The sequence below is a fragment of the Eleutherodactylus coqui genome, chromosome 1, assembly GCF_035609145.1.
Source record: "Eleutherodactylus coqui strain aEleCoq1 chromosome 1, aEleCoq1.hap1, whole genome shotgun sequence".
In the NCBI taxonomy this organism is placed as follows: Eukaryota; Metazoa; Chordata; class Amphibia; order Anura; family Eleutherodactylidae; genus Eleutherodactylus; species Eleutherodactylus coqui.
This window is the reverse complement of record NC_089837.1, coordinates 306,051,742-306,071,200: the sequence shown is the minus strand read 5'-3', so window position 1 is coordinate 306,071,200 and position 19,459 is coordinate 306,051,742. Positions and strand designations below refer to the sequence as shown.

At 41.2% G+C, this 19,459-nt stretch overlaps 1 protein-coding gene across 1 annotated transcript in view; it reads right to left on the bottom strand.

The window, feature by feature from the left end:
- EPHA10 (EPH receptor A10) overlaps positions 1–19,459 on the bottom strand; it is a 720,654-nt gene that overhangs the window by 53,121 nt on the left and 648,074 nt on the right. Inside the window, exons 13-14 of the mRNA XM_066574828.1 lie at positions 4,661–4,846; positions 4,227–4,288 (exon numbers count right to left, since the gene is read on the bottom strand). Of these exons, the coding sequence (XP_066430925.1) occupies positions 4,227–4,288; positions 4,661–4,846 (248 nt within the window). The remainder of the gene's footprint in view (positions 1–4,226; positions 4,289–4,660; positions 4,847–19,459) is intronic.

Here is a 19,459-nt window from a genome sequence, read left to right as displayed (position 1 = left end):
TCATTGCCACCCACCTGCTTCCACCTACAAAACCATTTGGTTCCCACTCCTCCCATTGAGTCCAGCAACCAGTCCTGATCTAAAGTATGTGGTTCAGTGGCATGCAGGACTCACTTTTAGGAAAAGTCTGCCTATGTGTAGTCGGCCCCCGAAGGTAAGCACAGTAACAACATAGCACACTGAGAGTTTCGGAAGGGTGAAGTCAAGACTCGGAGGACAGGTCAATCAACTGTTGCTGAGTAGAATGAAGATAAAACATTGTAATGCACTCTATTTCTCTTTTACTTTACTTTATTTTTATTGATTATGTTAACCCTACAAGGAGGCGAGGCAATTCTGGCTTTAGTTATTGGGCTCTATGGTTTCTATGTATGCCCTTGCAGGGATATTTTTTTTATTAATTTTGCCTTGTGCATGAATGATTATCATGTTGAAAAATGAAAGGGCCTATGATGCTCATGGTTGGAATCAGCTTATTCTATAAATGTCATTTTATGCTGTATAATTTAGATTGGCTGGAGTTTTAAGGTCTAGCCTAATTCATGAAAGACAACCTAACTAGCAATTATTCCCATATAAAATCTCAAGATATCAACATCTAATTTTGGGAGGTTTTTTGCAGCTATTTTGCTCTCCCGAAAATGAAAAAAAAATAATACTGATTGGCAAATATGTGATCATTTGTAATTTATTACATGCTACAGGGCTCAATAAACAAGCGTGTGCGCAAATATGCTCACTGCTGCAGAGAGTATTTGTGCATGAACAAGGTTTTGAGATGGCAATAATCACACATAGTAATGTATGCTAGTTCACACATGTGTGTGTTACTCCCTTTCTGTGGAATAGAATGGTTACTTAAAGCCTAATAAGGGCCAGCTGTCTTCTTTTCCCTTCCGCTTGATTTTTTAAACCTGCCATAGACTTCTATTGCAGCTTTATGCGTAACACGCAGAATGATGGGGCAAGACCTATCTCTTCTAGTGCAAGCAACACACTCATGAGGATGAACCCATTAAAATCAATGGCTTCATTTCATCACGTTTGGCGGGCGGGAGTTTTACATGCACAAAAACGTGCACAAACACTATTGGATATTTTAGCCCTAAGAATTTGATATAGCTTTCACCCTTATTCTACCACAACAGAGGCCTATAGAATTACTGAAAATATTCTTTCTCTGCAATATGCCTTCAATTTGTATATGCTCTACATTTTTGGAGAAGATTGAAAACAAGTAGAGTTTTACTTTAAGGCACCTTTCACACGGGTCGATTATTTCAGCAGCACTGCAATGGAATTTGCAAATTCCGCAGCAAAATCTGCTAGCTGAACCTGCAGATTTTGATGCAAATTTGAAATAATCAGAATTCTACTGGTAACTTCACATTAAAATTTGCATTTAATTACACAGAGTTTGGTGTGGAATTTTTTTAAAGACACATTCCGCTGGGTATTACGGAAATATTTGGCCTGTGTGAAAAGTTCCTAACATTCTCAAACTATGCTTTCAATATGTAAAAAAAATAGTTTTAAAACAAAAATATTAAACCTAGGCCACATTCTCACGAGCATAAAAATAACGCTGAAGTTACGCAGACCAAAAAAACGTGGCTAACTGTGCTAAAAATCGTGTGAATTAGTGATTTCCTGCTAACAAGTCCCAGGCTTAATTAGCAGTAAAATTGCCAATTTACATGATTGGGAGCAATATGTCGCTGAAAACAAGTGCTACTGCTGCTGCCCCAGGGCTTTCCTTCATCGCTGGGGACTCCCTTCATCTCAGTGGGGCTGGAAGGATATCCCCTCTGCAGGGAAAGAGAAGTTCCCCTACAGGGGAGAAGAAAGAAATTCCCTGCTGCTGGGGATTCCCTTATTTTCCCCTGCAGGGGAATTCCTTTGCAGCTGGGAGAGAGTGATGACAAGGCTAGGGAGAGAGGGAGGGGCTAGAGGGGTTATCCCAGGAATTCCCCCATGGCAGTGCTAGACGGGTAAGGACTAGAGGGCGATTCCCTCTAGCCCTGCCCTCTCTCCTCCTCTGCTTGCAGGGATCCCTTGGGTAGGCCCTATAGCCCTTACCCCCTCTCTCTCCCTGTGCGGGGATTGCCTCATTTTCCCCTACAGAGAAATTCCATCTCTCTCCTCTTTGCGGAATTACTCATTCTCCGCTGCGGAAGAATGCACTGGTGTTCAGGGACAGCTGCACAGCAAATTTAAAACTCCTATTAGTCCCTGCTGGGAAGAGAGGAAGCCCGGGTGATGAAGTGAATCCCTGCGGAGTCCCTTCATTCCCGTGGAGACTAGCAGGAGCTAACAGCGGGACATTTTAAATGTGCTTCTGTGTTGGGCTCCAGTCCACAGGCATGAATCCGGCGGCAGTAAATTGCTGGCAAATCACGCTGTCTGAATCTTTCCATAGCGTTGCTATGGAAAGCGCCGGCCCCCTGTCCACGAGCGGAGGATCATTGCGATTCTCCGTTCGTGGACGGCAATTCACAGCATGCTGTGAATTGCCGAGATTCTCCGCGGTCAGCTTATCTGTCAGATAGGCTGACAGCGGAGATCCATCTGACAGCTCCTGCTCCCGGGCGGCGGCTCCCACAGTGGAGATCCGTCACAGGATACCACAGGGGGCCTTAAGGAGCTCAGAAGCACTCACTCTCCCCTTATCTCCCTTCCTTTCCCATTCTCATTGTTTAGAAGTTTAAACTACAATCGGAATGTTTACCTAAACCCCCACCCCTACCCCACTGCTCTTGTTATCCAGCTTCCATAGAGGTCTGTGTGAACTCCTGCACCTCGCACACCAAAGATAAGTCAGATCCTGTTTTTTCAGACAGCAGGGAATTTCAGTTGTGGGATTTCAGTCATGCATGTCCTAAAAATATCCTAGTCATGCATAGCCTAAAATTCTTTTGTCTGAACGTTTCCATAGGAATCCATTGGTTCTAATAGTTGTGCGCTTGTAAGTTAGCTGCACTAACACGCTCTTGTGAATTAGCCCTAAACCAGTTATTTAACACAAAATACAAAATGTGACATAAAAGACAGACTGCAATTCATTCTCTTTGTTTTGTCAGTTCCCCAATAGGACAAACATCTGTAAAGTTGTATGAATAGAATTCTATAGAAAGAATTACACTGATACTAATGTGTCTCCTGCACAATCACGCACCCTGAAGCTTATATGCTAATTTGAGTTGTCTTGTAAAAGCTTTCTGTGTTCTGTTATAATCAGCTCATACAAAATTCTCTGATGTTTTGCTTTTGTTTTCCCACCTCCAACCTTCTATTTTCTTTGCACCTTTTATGTTTTCCCAGGCACTTTCATGCTATTGTCGAGCATCGTTTTCATGTTCTATGTAAGTGCTGAAAGGGAGGAAATTTTAATTTCCTATCTATAAATGGAATAATGCAACAACCTGAAGTGGCACACAAACATCCAGATTAAAACCTGCAGGATTTTGAGTGGACAACTACCCTTGTATTCTAGCTAGATATCGATAAAAGGTGTCAGTGTTTATTTAATGCTAGCACTATATGTAGCTTCGAAGAAAAATAGAAAACAAAATACTGGAAAAGAAATCACATGTATTTAATGGACAAAATGAACATTATGTTAATAATGGTGATAAAGAAAGCTATGCAAATTAGCAAATTATATTGTTCACTGCGCAGTATCTATAAAATGGGAAATACTCTCACTCATTGTATGTCTTGAACCTGATGGGTCCGGTCTACCATGGCTCAATGCTGTTGTGCCAATCATTTGGATCCATCACAAGAGCAAACATAATAAATAATCAACTCTACCTTTTGTAACCAAAGCCTACAGTTATACTGTATTTATTAATGTGACAATTAGAGATGAGCGAGCGTACTCACTAAGGCAAACTACTCGAGCGAGTAGTGCCTTATGCAAGTACCTGCCCGCTCATCTTAAAATATTCGGGTGCCGGCGGGGGAGAGCGGTGAGCTGTAGGAGTGAGCAGGGGGGAGCGGGGGGAGAGAGTGAGAGAGAGATCTCCCACCGTTCCTCCCCGCTCTTCCCCGCCGCTCCCCGCCCACCCAAATCTTTAGAGACCGGCAGGTACTCGCATAAGGCACTACTCGCTCAAGTAGTTTGCCTTAGTGAGTACGCTCGCTTATCTCTAGTGCCAATACAACATACATAATTAATTACTAATATTATTTTAAGGTTATACAGCAATTGCATAGGTACATACCCTCAAAAATGAATCCAGCACACCATTGCCCATATATTCCATAACTGTCATCATTGTATTGCCTATGAAGTAGAAAAGCATTTTTATAAATGTCTAATATATAGAGATAATAACATAGAGATAAAAAAGGTGGGACCTAATAAAGCTAAGGTTATACAGTACTATGAAACTACAGTACGATAGACTCAAGAGAGATATTGGGATTAGCTATTTGCTTGAAATGCAGCATGTAAAGGAAATGGTGTGACATAAAGAATAAGTGATGAGATATATAAAGTTTCTAAAGCTACAAACAAGGATGCTTGCCAAGTATTAACTCGATTGGACAAAATAATGCAGGGATAAAACAAAATGAAATGGAAGTTTGTAATTAAGGGGAACCTGTCCTTGTGAAAAATCAAGGGTAATCTGTCCTATCATCATTTTATTCTTACCTCTAGTGATAACGCCTTCAAGACGTATGATGTTTGGATGGTCAAACTGTCCCATGATGCTCGCCTCTGCCAGAAATGAGTGCTTCTGTTTTTCTGAACAGCCAGCTCTCAGAGTCTGTATGGCTACAGGTAACTCTCTTTTGCTTGGAAGTTTCAAACAACCCTTGCATATTTCACCATATTCCCCTAAAAAACAAAATGAAATGTAGACTGTTTATCTAGAAAGTCTGGAGGCAAACTTTCTCTCATCAGGATTAGAGATGAGTGAATATACTCGTTTCGAGTAATTACTCGATCAAGCACCGCGATTTTTGAGTACTTCCGTACTCGGGTGAAAAGATTTGGGGGGCTGCTTTTAACATTACAAAGTCCTTTTGACATTCACGTGAAAAAAATGCTGTGATATAGTGTGAAAAAAAAAAACGCAAGAGAAAAACGTTAGTGTGCAGGGGCCCTTAGGGAGGAAATAAATCTGAAATAATTCATCTTTGTCAGATTTTTTAACATGACAACAACATAGCATTTAACAGGGAAGTGCAGAGATTTTAAATCCAATATATATATATATATATATATATATATATATATATATATATATATGCGTGTGTGTGTATATATGTTGTAATCACTTACTTATATCAACAATATAATCACGCAAATAAAGCTTCATTAGGATCTGACAGCTCCTTCTAGGTGCTTGATTTTCTTTTTACAATGAGTATATATACTCAGAGCAAAAGGATAATTAATAGCGGAGAATTGAACACCTGACGAGAGGCTCTTCTACCCTGTTGGGCATGGAGGCATGCAGGTTATGTATAGTATCCTGTAGCTTATTTGTCCACATTTGCTGTAACTGAGCTTCTAGATCGTGCAAAACTCGTAGACTGTTGAAGTTTGCATCCCAATTTTTGACATACATGTTCTATTGGCGATAACTGGTGAGCGGGCAGGCCACAGAAGTGTGACAATGTTGTGGAGGGATTCCTGTGATACCCTTGTTTTGTGCGGTCCTGCTGGAAAATGCGTCTTGGAAGCCTTGCCATGAGAGGCAACACGTGTGGCTGTAGGATTTACTGAACATATAGTAGTACCAGCTGTCCTTGTTTTTCGTACTACTGCTAGTGGTGACTGACTGTTGTATGTGATAGCCCCGCAGACCATCACACCAGCAATGGGGGGGCAGTGTGAGTCTCCACCGCAAAAGCAGGATTGAGGTGCTCACCCCAAGGTCTCTAGACACAACCATCAGTGCCCAAAATAAACCTGGATTTGTCACTGAACAAAACCTGGTTCCACTCCATAGTAGTGCATTTTTCGTTGTTCACAACCCCACTGCAAATGGAGATGATGGTGGGTGGGTTCAAAGGCAGTACGTGTAATGGACACTGTAGGACCAAATGTCCTTCAGACACAGGTGCCCGTAACGATGGTGCCATGTGATTCTGGATGGCCGACAACAATATCTGCTGATGCTTGTCAGATGAGCAGATGATCCTCTTTATTGGTGGTCTGTCGAAGGCATCCTGAGACTGGTTGCCTTGTATGTGTGCCCTCACACATTCCCTGGTCTCAACACCTCGTGACAGTCTGCTCAAAATGGCTCAAGTTACAGGCAATATATCGGTACGACCATTCGGCTTCTTGCATTCCGATAGTGTACACCCTCTCAAACAGTTAACTGGGCAAAATCTTTTTGATTGCATCATAGAGGTATGGCTAGTGGTTTACACAAGCTCTAAACAAGCGGAAGAAGAGGTCACTACACACAAGTAGCCTCTAAGAGCCTTTTTATAGGCCAAGGGTGGAACCACTTTTAGGACCTCAGGTGGCAAGACTGTTCATCTCTAATCATTTACATATCTGCCTAATATGTAACTGCATATAATATATTAGTGACCTCAGGGGATTAGTCATGCTCTCAGACTGCCATCTTTTCACACAAGATGGGTGGTGTTATGTTCAGGAACTCAGTCAACGACGAGAAACTTTTTCTTTAAACTGCCTTCTGCTGTTAATATGCTCTATAGCGACGAGCGTATCAGCCCATGCGCCCATGTGTTTTTGCCCTAAAAGTATGAAATTTGCTGTTGATCCACAACAAAATCAATGTAAAAATCTACACCAAATGGATTTCAGTTTAGATTCTCAGTGGAAAATCCACAGCAAATCTGCCATGTGTGAACATACCCTTAAAGAATGAAGTGGCCCAACAATAGCGTTTGATTTTAGTGATGCTCTTGTGGAAAAATAAACTTCTTTCCCATCAAAAAGCAGACCAACTCCATATTATTGCCTGTAGTTGAGGAAGTAGCACAAACACAAGAAGAATAACTTTTATATTTACAGCAGTAATACACAAACATGTCACAAATGAATTTACAGCATCTGGGGGCTGAGTGTACATATATTTTACTTCTGTGTTTATATATAGCAGCAAAAATAAGAGGAATAAAAAAATTGTAGAAACGTGGTCAATAGAGATGAGCGAGCACCAAAATGCTCAGGTGCTCGTTACTCGAGCTGAGCTTTTTGAAATGCTCGAGAGCTCGTTTCAAATAACGAACCCCATTGAAGTCAATGGGAGACTCGAGCATTTTTGAAGGTGACCCATGCTTTGCATTGTTTTATTGTTTTCAAAAATGAATACTCACCTTTCCTCAGCTGCTGGGGCTAAGCTACTGAGAGCTGTACAGGGAGAAGAGCCGGCTGGACGAGGCTGAGCCCCGGCAGCTGAAGAAAGGTGAGTATTCTTTTTTTTTTTTTTTATTTTATTCACCATTTCTTCTTGTTTTTCAGGGAAGGGCTTATATTTAAAGCCCTTCCCAGAAAAACAATTTCAGGATGCCGGCAGCTAGATCCCCTACCGCAACTGATATCTGTGACAGCTATGGTAGGGAATTCTTTATTCCCAGCAGGGATGAAGAATTCCTTTGCTGCATCTGTTACAGATTTGGCAGGTGCAGCAGGAAATTATTTTTCCTTGTGGGGATGAAGGAAACATCTGCCGCATGGCAGTGGCGGATAGGTAATTTTTAAAGTTTTTTTTTACACTAAAATTATTGTTTTTCAGGGAAGGGCTTATGTTTAAAGCCCTTCCCTGAAAAACAATTACCGGGTGCCGGCAGCAGGATCTTCTGCCGCAGCTGTCATGTGTGACAGCTGCAGTAGGGAATTGAAGAATTCCTCTGCTGCATCTGTCACAGATCTGTGACATCTGTGGCAGATGTAGCAGCAGGGAATTATTTTTACTATTGGGGCGAATGAAGGAAACAACTGCCGCATGCGGGGGACATGGCAGCGGCGGAGGGGTAAGTGTATTTATTTATTTTTTACACTAAAATGATTGTTTTTCAGGGAAGGGCTTATGTTTAAAGCCCTTCCATGAAAAACAATTCAGGGGTGCCGGAAGACTGCAGCAGCCGCGGCTCTATTAAAAACATGTGGGGAGGAGAGGTTGAAATTTTTTCGAGCACCCGAGCACTGCCTGGTGCTTGGCTCAAATACCAAGTACATCGAGCAGGCTAATGTTTGAACGAGCATGCTCGCTCATCTCTAGTAGTCAACCTTAATATCTGTGAGGTCTTATCAGTCGGATAATAATTGCTTACATTGAGCAATATATTGTACGTAATACACAAAGAAAGAGAAGTATACTATATATAGTTACAACAACTCCAGCATTACGAGCTTCGTATTAAGAAATTAAGAATATATTATATATTGTAATGAGTCCTGTGTCCCAAATTAATCTAATGACAATTAAAGTCCAACATATTTATCAGATCTGCTCAGTTAACAGAGTATCTCTCTTTTTAGTAAAATTCATGTAGTCATGTTTGCTGACCTGAACAAATCTATTGACAGAGCCAGTGTTTTTACTGCTGCTAAACACTTGTCACTATCATCTTCTTTCATTCTATCATGGTTATCTGATTTCCTCACTCACGGCAAGGCCCACTAACTTAACCTTGTGTTCTGATGTCTTTATAGTCTCTGCTCCTCAGTGAAACAAACTGCACACGTTAATGCTTGCAGTCAGAGAGATAGTCATGGATCAATATAATATCTGTATTTTACCTGTGTACTTAGATATGGTGAGGATAAAATATCCAACATTCTATTTAAAGTATTCAAGGAAACATTTGTGCATATGTATATATACTGTATGCAGAGGCGCAACTTGAAGCTTCTGGGCCCCCATGCTAAATCCATAACAGAGTCCCAAATATAATGCTTTATTCATAGTACTGGGCTCCCTATATGGAGAAAAGTCGCCTAATGGGCCCCTTAAGGCTCCTGGGCCTGGGTGCAACTACACAGCTATAGTTATGCCCCTGAGTGTATAAGGACGTTTACTGAAGCAGAAGATGCAGGGGTAATATTTGGCTGACCAGTGCTTCTATAAGGTGTGGAGGCGACTTCCCTCAGAATTCTTCAAATATTGTTACTGATTGCTATATTATAATTCTAAGTACTATGACAAATGTATCTTTCACTGATATTCATTGCATTTAATATGCTTTTTTTTCTCTCTACAGGTTCTTTGCTGATAGCAAGAACAACTCTTTTTAAGGGCAGGGAGTCTGAAACGCTATCTTTTTTCCATAGGGAGAACACCTAGACTGTGAGTGAGGAGACTCAAAAGGCCATTTGTGCTCCTCTTGGTTATATACAAATAAGAGAGATGGAATAATACCTCCACAGTGCCACCTATTTGAAGGCAGCATTCCTTCAAGCTAAAGTTAGACTCTTTATACAAGCCTTGTAACGATGACTGTGAATTAAAAGCAAAACCAGACTCCATGCACAGACAGCTGCTTCAGGGTATTTGCTCTTCATTAGCGTACAGTAGGTTCTGGCACATCAGCCTGTTTTCCTCCCCCTATACAGCTGTGATAATCGTGGCTGTATAACGGGACAAAACCAAACCGCCGATTTCAACAGGAGTTCAGTGGTTTCGTTTTCACTATTGGGAATACTACGGCCGAAAAAAGATAGGACATGCCCTATCTTCCCCACTCGTAGTGAATACATTGTGTGGGGAAGATCAGGCAGCACGTATCTTACCGCAGTTATTTTCCAACTCTGCACTCTGGCGCAGAGTTTGAAAAGCCGGCGAAGGAGAAGAAATTTTCTTTGTTCAGGCGCAGCTAAGCTCTGTGCCACCAAGCAAAGTTGCGCCTATGGCAACTTATATATTTTCCATGCATACTATATGTAGCAGTTTGCATATTGCATGCATGGAAATATGCAAAGTAGGTGGTAATGATAATTCTACCAGTGCTAATGTTGTAGACCGTGCCAATTGTAATTACAATATGGAAAGTTAATGCCTCAGATAACATAAATGTAGGGAAACAGTGAGCAGCTTAATACCGCAAAGTATTAATGATCGTGTCTCACTTGCCGAGAAGTTGCTTACGTACATTGTGACCGCTTACCTATTTTTGCCCAATTTACTAAGATTTATTGTTATTGAGAAACTTTATTTTGCGCATAACTCTATGCCCACATCTGTTGAGCTGTTGGGCTCTGTAGCATGCTTCCCTTGTAGAATTAGGGTGCTGGACCTGGTGCTCTCAGCTGATAACCCAGGCAGCTGCATTTTTAAAGGAAATGTCTTTAATATAGTAATGAGGTTTTGTGTTATGTTGGCAGTATTGTATGAGTATTGTATAGTATTTTATTATTATTATGAATTTTATTTCTGAACTTACTAATTGAGTATGTCATCAAATCAGAGGACAGAATATATCTTCTTCAAAGGGAACCTCTCACTTAGATTGACCTATTTCCTGAGAAAGTGCAACTGGGCCTACTAAATGATCTCCAAAAGTCCCTAAACGCACTCTTTCACTCAGGGCTCTTTCACTTGGGGGAATTCGTGCAGCAAACTTACATGTGCAAAAAAATTGCGACTATTAGAACCAATGGTTTCCTGTGGAAACATTCAGGTGAAAGAATTTTAATGCAAAAAACTTGCACCTAAAATGAAAGGACATCAGTGACTGAAATTGCCTGCTGCGTGAAAAGATAGGACCTGACCTATCTTTGGTGGATGATGCCAGGAGTGTCCATAGAGTCCTATGGGAGCTGGACAAAAAAAGGAGGGGGAAGGGAGTGCTGCCAAACTGCTAAACCCAGAAGCACGTTTTAAATGTCCCACTGTAAGATTCTGTTAGTCCCCGTGGGAATGAGAGGACTCCCTGGGGGCTCCCTTCATCTGTGCTGGGCTGGAACGATTTTGCCGCAGCGGGGAGAGACAGAGAGAGTGAGATGAAGGGAGTCCCCAGAAACCCCCTCCATCGCTGGGGACTCCCTACATCTCCGTGGTGCTGGAGGGATATCCCTGCTGCAGAGAGAGAGGGATTTCCCCGCAGTGGGGATATCCCTTCAGATCCCCTGCAAGGGAATCCTTCTCTCCTTGCTAAGGAGATATCCCTCCAGCTCCCCTGCAGGGGAATCCCTCCATCCCCGCTGAGTTGAAGGGAGTCCCCAGTGATGAAGGAAAGCCCGCAAGGGTTACCACAGGGCTCAGTATTGGGCCCCATTCTGTTCAAAATATTTATTAATGACTTGATAGAGGGACTGCACAGTAAAATATCTATATTTTCAGACAAAAAGATATGATGTAAGATAACTAATACAACGGAGGACAATGTACATCTGCAAATGGACCTAGATAACCTGGGGGCATGGGCAGAAAAATGGCAATTAAAGTTCAACGTTGATAAATATAAGGTTATGCACATGGGCAGGAGAAACGGATTTTACCAATTTACACTAAATGGGGTACTGCTAGAGAAAAGTGATATGGAAAAAGACCTGGGGGTACTAGTGGATTGTAGACTTAACTGGAGCAACCAATGATGGTTAGCTGCTGCAAAGACAAATAAAGTTTTGGGGTGCATTAAAAGAGGTATAGGGACGAGGGCCGTAAACATTATTCTTCCACTATATAAAGCACTTGTTAGGCCCCACATGGAATACTGTGTACAATTCTGGACACCAGTACTCAGGAAAGGCATTGCAGTGCTTAAGGGGATTCAAAGAAAAGCAACTAAATTAATAAATAGAATGGGTGGACTGAAATTGCTTCATTGTTCAGCCCTCCAGCTAATAGCAGGGACTGCATGCTGTGATTCTCCATGGAAGTGCTGATAACATTGTTTTCAGCTGCTGCCCCGGGGGAGGGGGGAGAACAATGGAGCTGTATGCAGATAGCAGACCACTCCCTGTTATCTGCATTTAGCAAAGGGAGCTTCATTTAAATGCAAATGAAGCTAATAAGCTACTGATAGGCATTAGTGCCCATTAGTAGCTATGCAAAATATTTGCTCAAAACTGTCACTTAAACTGTCTTTTAAGCAAAATTTGAGCGATCATCTTTGCGTGTAAATGGGTCTTTAGTCTGTTTCATATATTTGCTTAAAAACTGGTTTATTCAGGGCAATTTTATTTGCACAAAATGTGCATCCAATGATACTTTAAACATTTAGGTTATCATAGCAGCTCCGAATCCTGCAGCAGCAGTCTTTATTGTAAAAGTATCAATTATCTGAGCATAAGAACAGTGACTATTGAAAGCTTGGTTTTTATTCAATATAAACAATATTGAACAATTCTTTGCTTTTTTCTTCATTATCATTAAGAGCTTAAATTATCATAGAGCTGAAATTAACCGTAATTACACTCTATTACTCATAAAATATATACTTTTGTGTAATAGCAATTTAATTAATGTACCATAATTAAGAAAAAAGGAAAGGGAAATGGACTAAGTAGCAATGATTAACATTAAGATGTTGTATTGATTGCTAAACTCCTTAGCAGTGATGATTCTAATAAACTGTGCTAATGTACTTAGAGTGTACTAATGAAAATAATACCATTGCAAATGGCCATATAACAAGACAAATGTAATGCTTTGCATAGTACTGCAGATTATTTACATTGTGGGGCATAATTTGGCCCTGTTCACAAATGGATTTTCTCTAACAATATTACCACTATTTATGAATAGGAATTACATTTTTGAAGTTTACACATTTTATGTCTTCTCAGTGAGGTTTTGCTTTTGGTGTGAAGCCTTTGTAACTTTTTCCCATTCAATAGGAAGAAAAGTGTGGCGTTGATTCAATCTTTCCTATCTTAGACGGTTGCTTTATTAATTAGGAGCAGGAGTCCGATGTATTCATGAGTTGCATCAATTACTTCTCCCTCCTGCCATCCTCTGCCTATGATTTGCTGTTTTTCCACAACAGCTCTCAATCTCAGGCAGGGATCAGTGGAAGGGTGTCATAACTGATACATCTTACACATCAGTCTCCTGGTGCTAGCACGCAGTGCGGTGCTAGAGATCAATAACACAACGTTTTCACACAGGAAAGAAAGGCCACTGTTTTCCTGTAAACAGATTCCCTTAAAAATGCTTTAATCATGCAGTAAATTTAAGTACATAGTCTAAAAAATAGTGTTAGCACTAAAAAGTCATAGTTTTACACTTTTGCCCAAGAGATGCATTAAAAACCATATTTGTTAGCAGTGTATTGACAATATATAGATTGCTAAAAATGGCAACTTGGAGTCTATTAATGTTAGGGAGTTTCACATTCCTCAGGACCTTGAAGGTTACATTTTCATTACTTACTGATATGGTAACAATATACGAAAGGATATGAGGGAAACTCAGATAATTCACTCACTGGCGTTTCACGGATTAGTTAATTCCTTTAACAAACACATGAAAGACAACAGAGGCTGAAATGCTAACATATGAATCCATATTTCAGTTTATTAATACAACCCTTATTATTCATAACTAGAGATGAGCGAGCATACTCGTCCGGGCTTGATGCTCGTTCGAGTATTAGGGTGCTCGAGATGCTCGTTACTCGAGACGAGCACCACGCGGTACTCGTCTCGATTAAACGAGCACTGACCATTGAATTCAATGGGCTGCCGGCGAGCGCGGGATGAATTTTTGGGAAGGGCTTAAAAATATAAGCCCTTACCTGAAAATCATCCTAAGATGTGTAAAAAAAAAATAATAATTACACTACCATTCAAAAGTTTGGGGTCACCCAAACAATTTTGTGTTTTCCATGAAAAGTCACACTTATTCACCACCATGCGTTGTGAAATGAATAGAAAATAGAGTCAAGACATTGACAAGGTTAGAAATAATGATTTGTATTTGAAATAACATTGTTTTTACATCAAACTTTGCTTTCGTCAAAGAATCCTCCTTTTGCAGCAATTACAGCATTGCACACCTTTGACATTCTAGCTGTTAATTTGTTGAGGTAAGCTTGTGAAATTGCACCCCACGCTTCTAGAAGCATCTCCCACAAGTTGGATTGGTTGGATGGGCACTTCTGGCGTACCATACGGTCAAGCTGCTCCCACAACAGCTCAATGGGGTTCAGATCTGGTGACTGCGCTGGCCACTCCATTACCGATAGAATACCAGCTGCCTGCTTCTGCTGTAAATAGGTCTTGCACAATTTGGAGGTGTGTTTAGGGTCATTGTCCTGTTGTAGGATGAAATTGGTTCCAATCAAGCGCTGTCCACTGGGTATGGCATGGCGTTGCAAAATGGAGTGATAGCCTTCCTTATTCAGAATCCCTTTTACCCTGTACAAATCTCCCACCTTACCAGCACCAAAGCAACCCCAGACCATCACATTACCTCCACCATGCTTAACAGATGGCGTCAGGCATTCTTCCAGCATCTTTTCATTTGTTCTGCGTCTCACAAACGTTCTTCTTTGTGATCCAAACACCTCAAACTTGGATTCATCCGTCCACAACACTTTTTTCCAGTCTTCCTCTGTCCAATGTCTGTGTTCTTTTGCTCATCTTAATCTTTTTCTTTTATTGGCCAGTCTCAGATATGGCTTTTTCTTTGCCACTCTGCCCTGAAGCCCAAAATCCTGCAGCCGCCTCTTCACTGTAGATGTTGACACTGGTGTTTTGCGGGTACTATTTAATGAAGATGCCAGTTGGGTACCTGTGAGGCGTCTGTTTCTCAAACTAGAGACTCTAATGTGCTTATCTTCTTGCTTAGTCGTGCAACGCGGCCTCCCACTTCCTTTTTCTACTCTGGTTAGAGCCTGTTTGTGCTGTCCTCTGAAGGGAGTAGTACACACCGTTGTAGGAAATCTTCAATTTCTTAGCAATTTCTCGCATGGAATAGCCTTCATTTCTAAGAACAAGAATAGACTGTCGAGTTTCAGATGAAAGTTCTCTTTTTCTGGCTATTTTGAGCGTTTAATTGACCCCACAAATGTGATGCTCCAAAAACTCAATCTGCTCACAGGAAGGTCAGTTTTGTAGCTTCTGTAACGAGCTAGACTGTTTTCAGATGTGTGAACATGATTGCACAAGGGTTTTGTAATCATCAATTAGCCTTCTGAGCCAATGAGCAAACACATTGTACCATTAGAACACTGGAGTGATAGTTGCTGGAAATGGGCCTCTATACACCTTTGTAGATATTGCACAAAAAACCAGACATTTGCAGCTAGAATAGTCATTTACCACATTAGCAATGTATAGAGTGCATTTGTTTAAAGTTAGGACTAGTTTAAAGTTATCTTCATTGAAAAGTACAGTGCTTTTCCTTCAAAAATAAGGACATTTCAATGTGACCCCAAACTTTTGAACGGTAGTGTATGTCAGCATTAAGATCGTTCTCCTCTGCCACAGCTGTAACAGCTCTGGCAGAGAAGAACGATGTTAGCCCATTGAATTCAATGGAGCCGGCAATACAGCCGGCTCCATTGAAAGCAATGGGCTGCCGGCGAGTGCGGGATGAATTTTCGGGAAGGGCTTAAAAATATAAGCCCTTACCTGAAAATCATCCTAAAATGTGTAAAAAAAAAAAAATAAAAATGTATACTCACCTTTCCGCTGCAGCCGGAGTTCAGCCGCGTCTGGCCGGCAGTTCTTCTGAACTGCACTGAGTAGTATTCAGCAGTCGGGGATTTAAAATCCCCGCATGCTGAATGAGCTGCCTCTGATTGGTCACAGCCTCACCAATCAGAGGCAGCTCTCACTCACACCCATTCATGAATTCATGAATGGGTGAGTGAGTGCTGCCTCTGATTGACTCAGCGCAGGGACCAATCAGAGGCAGCACTCACCCATTCATGAATTCATGAATGAGTGTGAGTGAGAGCTGCCTCTGATTGGTGAGGCTGTGACCAATCAGAGGCAGCTCATTCAGCAGGCAGGGATTTTAAATCCCCGGCTGGTGATAGATCAGCAGTTCAGCACCACAGTGCAGGGGACAGCAGCAGAAGACGTGGCTGTGCCCCGCCAGCTGAAGGGAGGTGAGTATCTATTTTTTTTGTTTTTTAAATGACTTTTAATTCATTTCCAGGGAATGGCTTATATGTAAAGCCCTTCCCTGAAAAAGAATTCAGGTGTGCCAGCAGACCATTGTCTTCAATGGAGTCGCCGGCAGCAGCAGCGGCTCCATTTAAGAGAATGCCTGCATTTTTATTCTTTTTTTACACTAAAATCTTTCTTTTTCAGGTAAGGGCTTATATTTTTAAGCCCTTCCCGAAAATTCATCCCGCGCTCGCCGGCAGCCCATTGCTTTCAATAGAGCCGGCTGTATTGCCGGCTCCATTGAATTCAATGGGCTAACATCGTTGTTCTCTGCCACAGCTGTTACAGCTGTGGCAGAGGAGAACGATCTTTATGCTGACAGTGCGGGGGGGGGGATGTCTCACTCTTGCCACTATTGTGGCTTAATAGTGAGACCTCGGAGCCCGAAATGCAGCCCTGCATGTTGCTCCTCGCCTGCCCTATCCATTTCTGTGTTTTTTACATGACTTTGGTGATTTGCTAAGATTTTCACAAATGAAAAAGTTAGCGGAGCACCAGTCATATACAAAAATGCTCGAGTCGCCCATTGACTTCAATGGTGTTCGTTACTCGAAACGAACTCTCGAGCATCACTGAAAGTTCGACTTGAGTAACGAGCACTCGAGCATTTTGGTGCTCGCTCATCTCTATTCATAACATTTCCTCACTTAGTATTAGCAGTAGGCAATAACCTTCTAGTTGAGGATGCTGCCAAATTCAATTATGTTACGGCTTGCTGGCTATAATCAGGAGGTGATGCCGAGGTGGCGCCATAATGTCATCCCCAGTACACTTGATCGCACTTTGCATGCATGCCCCTGAAGCATTCTGTGTTGAGCACTGCGGAGTACTTTTTTCTTGTTTCTGCAGAAGTTCCTGAGGAGTCTGTGGAGATTCCCTGGGTATTTCCTGTCACTGCAGATGTTCCCTTAGGTGTCATCTGTTGGGAATCCATCAGTGCTTAATATTTCCTTCTTTTCTTGTATGCCTTAATATCTCTTGTGGTGCATGAACTGATTGGCCGATAGACAAGTGGTTCCCTGAGCTGGCCATTCGGCCCCCCTTGCGTGTATTTATCCTGATCTTGTCCTTACATGGGTGCTGGTTCTTCTTTTACATGCATGCATGCAGTGTGGAGCTTTATCTGTTGCTCTGGTCTATGTCCTGTCCTGTTTGAGCCACCCATCCAATGGTGAACAGAAACCTAAGTTCTATCTTGCTTGTCCCACCCGTCTGATGGTGGTTCGATGCCTGAGTCTAGTCTCTATTGAATTCAATGGGAGAACAGCGCGCTCCTCTGCACAGCTGTGACAGCTGTGGCAGAGGATTTCTTCATCTCCACAGGGAGTCCCCTTGTAACTGGACACAGTGAAAATGCTGCCACAGTGTCCAGGGACAAGGGGACTCCCTGCGAAGATGAAGAAATCCTCTGCCACAGCTGTCACTGCTGTGGCAGAGGATCTCGATGTTCTCTGTATGTCAGTAGGGCCACCACTGCTGCCGCTGGCCCCACTGACCAAAGGTGAAACCCCTGCATGTGACAGCATCCAAGGGTTTCACATCCAAGGAATGACAGCTGCAGCAGAGAATAATGGGCAGGGCATTTTATGTGCGAAAAAACGCCCACTTCAGTCACACAAATCTTTTTAGGCATGTGTTTTTGTGCACATAAATGCGCACATAAATTCGCACATAAAACCACCCGTCTGACTGAGCCCTTATACGTCATACTATATAACTTTATATTTTATGCTATTATATTAAATACTGCTAACATGTTCTAGAATTTAATAACCCAGGAGATATCAGATCTGATTAATACCATGTGGTTTTTATCAGTAGAAGCATTTAACTCTATTATTTGCAAACAGCACAGTTCTCTTGGTGGGAACTTGCGTAAATCCCAGTATAACTGTGTGCCTGTTCCATTACTTCTGGTGAAGTAACTGGATCAGCTGGATATCTTTATGGGAATTGCTCTCCTTTCTGTCAGTTACAATGTTCTGTGAATTTGTCCGCTCTTGTTAGAACACCGAATATCACTTATTCATTTAAGATGCTTTAACTGCTAATTCACTTTGTGACTTTAAATAATATAAGACACGTTCTATAATTATCCAGTGGGTATGTGAATTGCCTCTTATAGATCTTGAAACATGCAGCTGTTCTTCCTTTTTGCAATTATATATATATATATATATATATATATATATATATATATATATATATATATAAATGATGCATTTTAATAAATATGCATTCAAAAATATTGCCTGAAAACCATTGAGCCAGAAAACTGACTTAGAAATGGATTGCTTGAAAGGTGACCGAGTCAAATTCTTAGTGGCATGATTAGAATCTTCCATTATGGTGAGTTGAATCAAACCACAATATTAATCAGAAGATGTTGTATCATTAATAACCAAAGAATGTTTCTGTAAATTATTTCATTTACATATGCTATGCTAGGATCCTGTGCTAATGCCTACTGTAATTCTTAACATTGACTGGAATGAAAGAAATTGGCTAAGTAATTTTAAATATTAGCTCTGGACTTAGTATAAAACAAGCAATAAACCAATTAGCTAATACATTTTGCATTTTTGTAACTTAAACATTCAAGTTTTATTATAGACTGTAGTGCATGTACAAAAGTTACAAAATTGACAATAGCAAAGATTGTATAATGCACAATACATAATAGAACAATTCAACCGGAAAACAATTGAGCGTGGTTAATCAGACAACACAATTACCTTGTAAATGTCTAACAAAGCGGATGCCTCACAGAATTGAATCCCGAAAAGCAAACTAGTATAGATGAAATGAGTTATCATACAGTTATATATCAGAAGCACATGCAACAAATACAGTACTAGCCAAAATAGAGCAATATAAGCTAACACCTCGTGTTGTGGGTGAAAAAAAAAAGAAAAAAAGAGTTCCTACATGTATGGACTGCTGTGCAGATCCAGAAAAGCTTAAAGTTCACATATCAGGAATGGGGGATATGTAAACACTGCAATAGTAATAAGACAGTTACTTTAAGGAGACGGTGGGGAGTCAAATTACATATTTTGAGGGAGATCTGCCCTCATGGTGGATTGTAGCCGTTAATATCAGTTTCTAGAAAATTATAGAGGGCAATTTCTTTGCTGATACAACTATTTCTTGTGTGACAGCATATAGTTCACAGTTAAGAACCATTATGACCACACAGGGGTGTGACTTGCCAACCAATAATGGGCAATTACCTTCTAAGCATATTACAACACTTCCAACAGAAATGTATTAGAATAGCAAGAATAAGAAATCTGTGGATCAGGTGGAAAAATACAATCTTTAGAGCAAAGAGGGACCAGGGAACCCATTTCATCATTTAGGAATCTGATAACCTGCTCCCAGAAACAATACACCTTT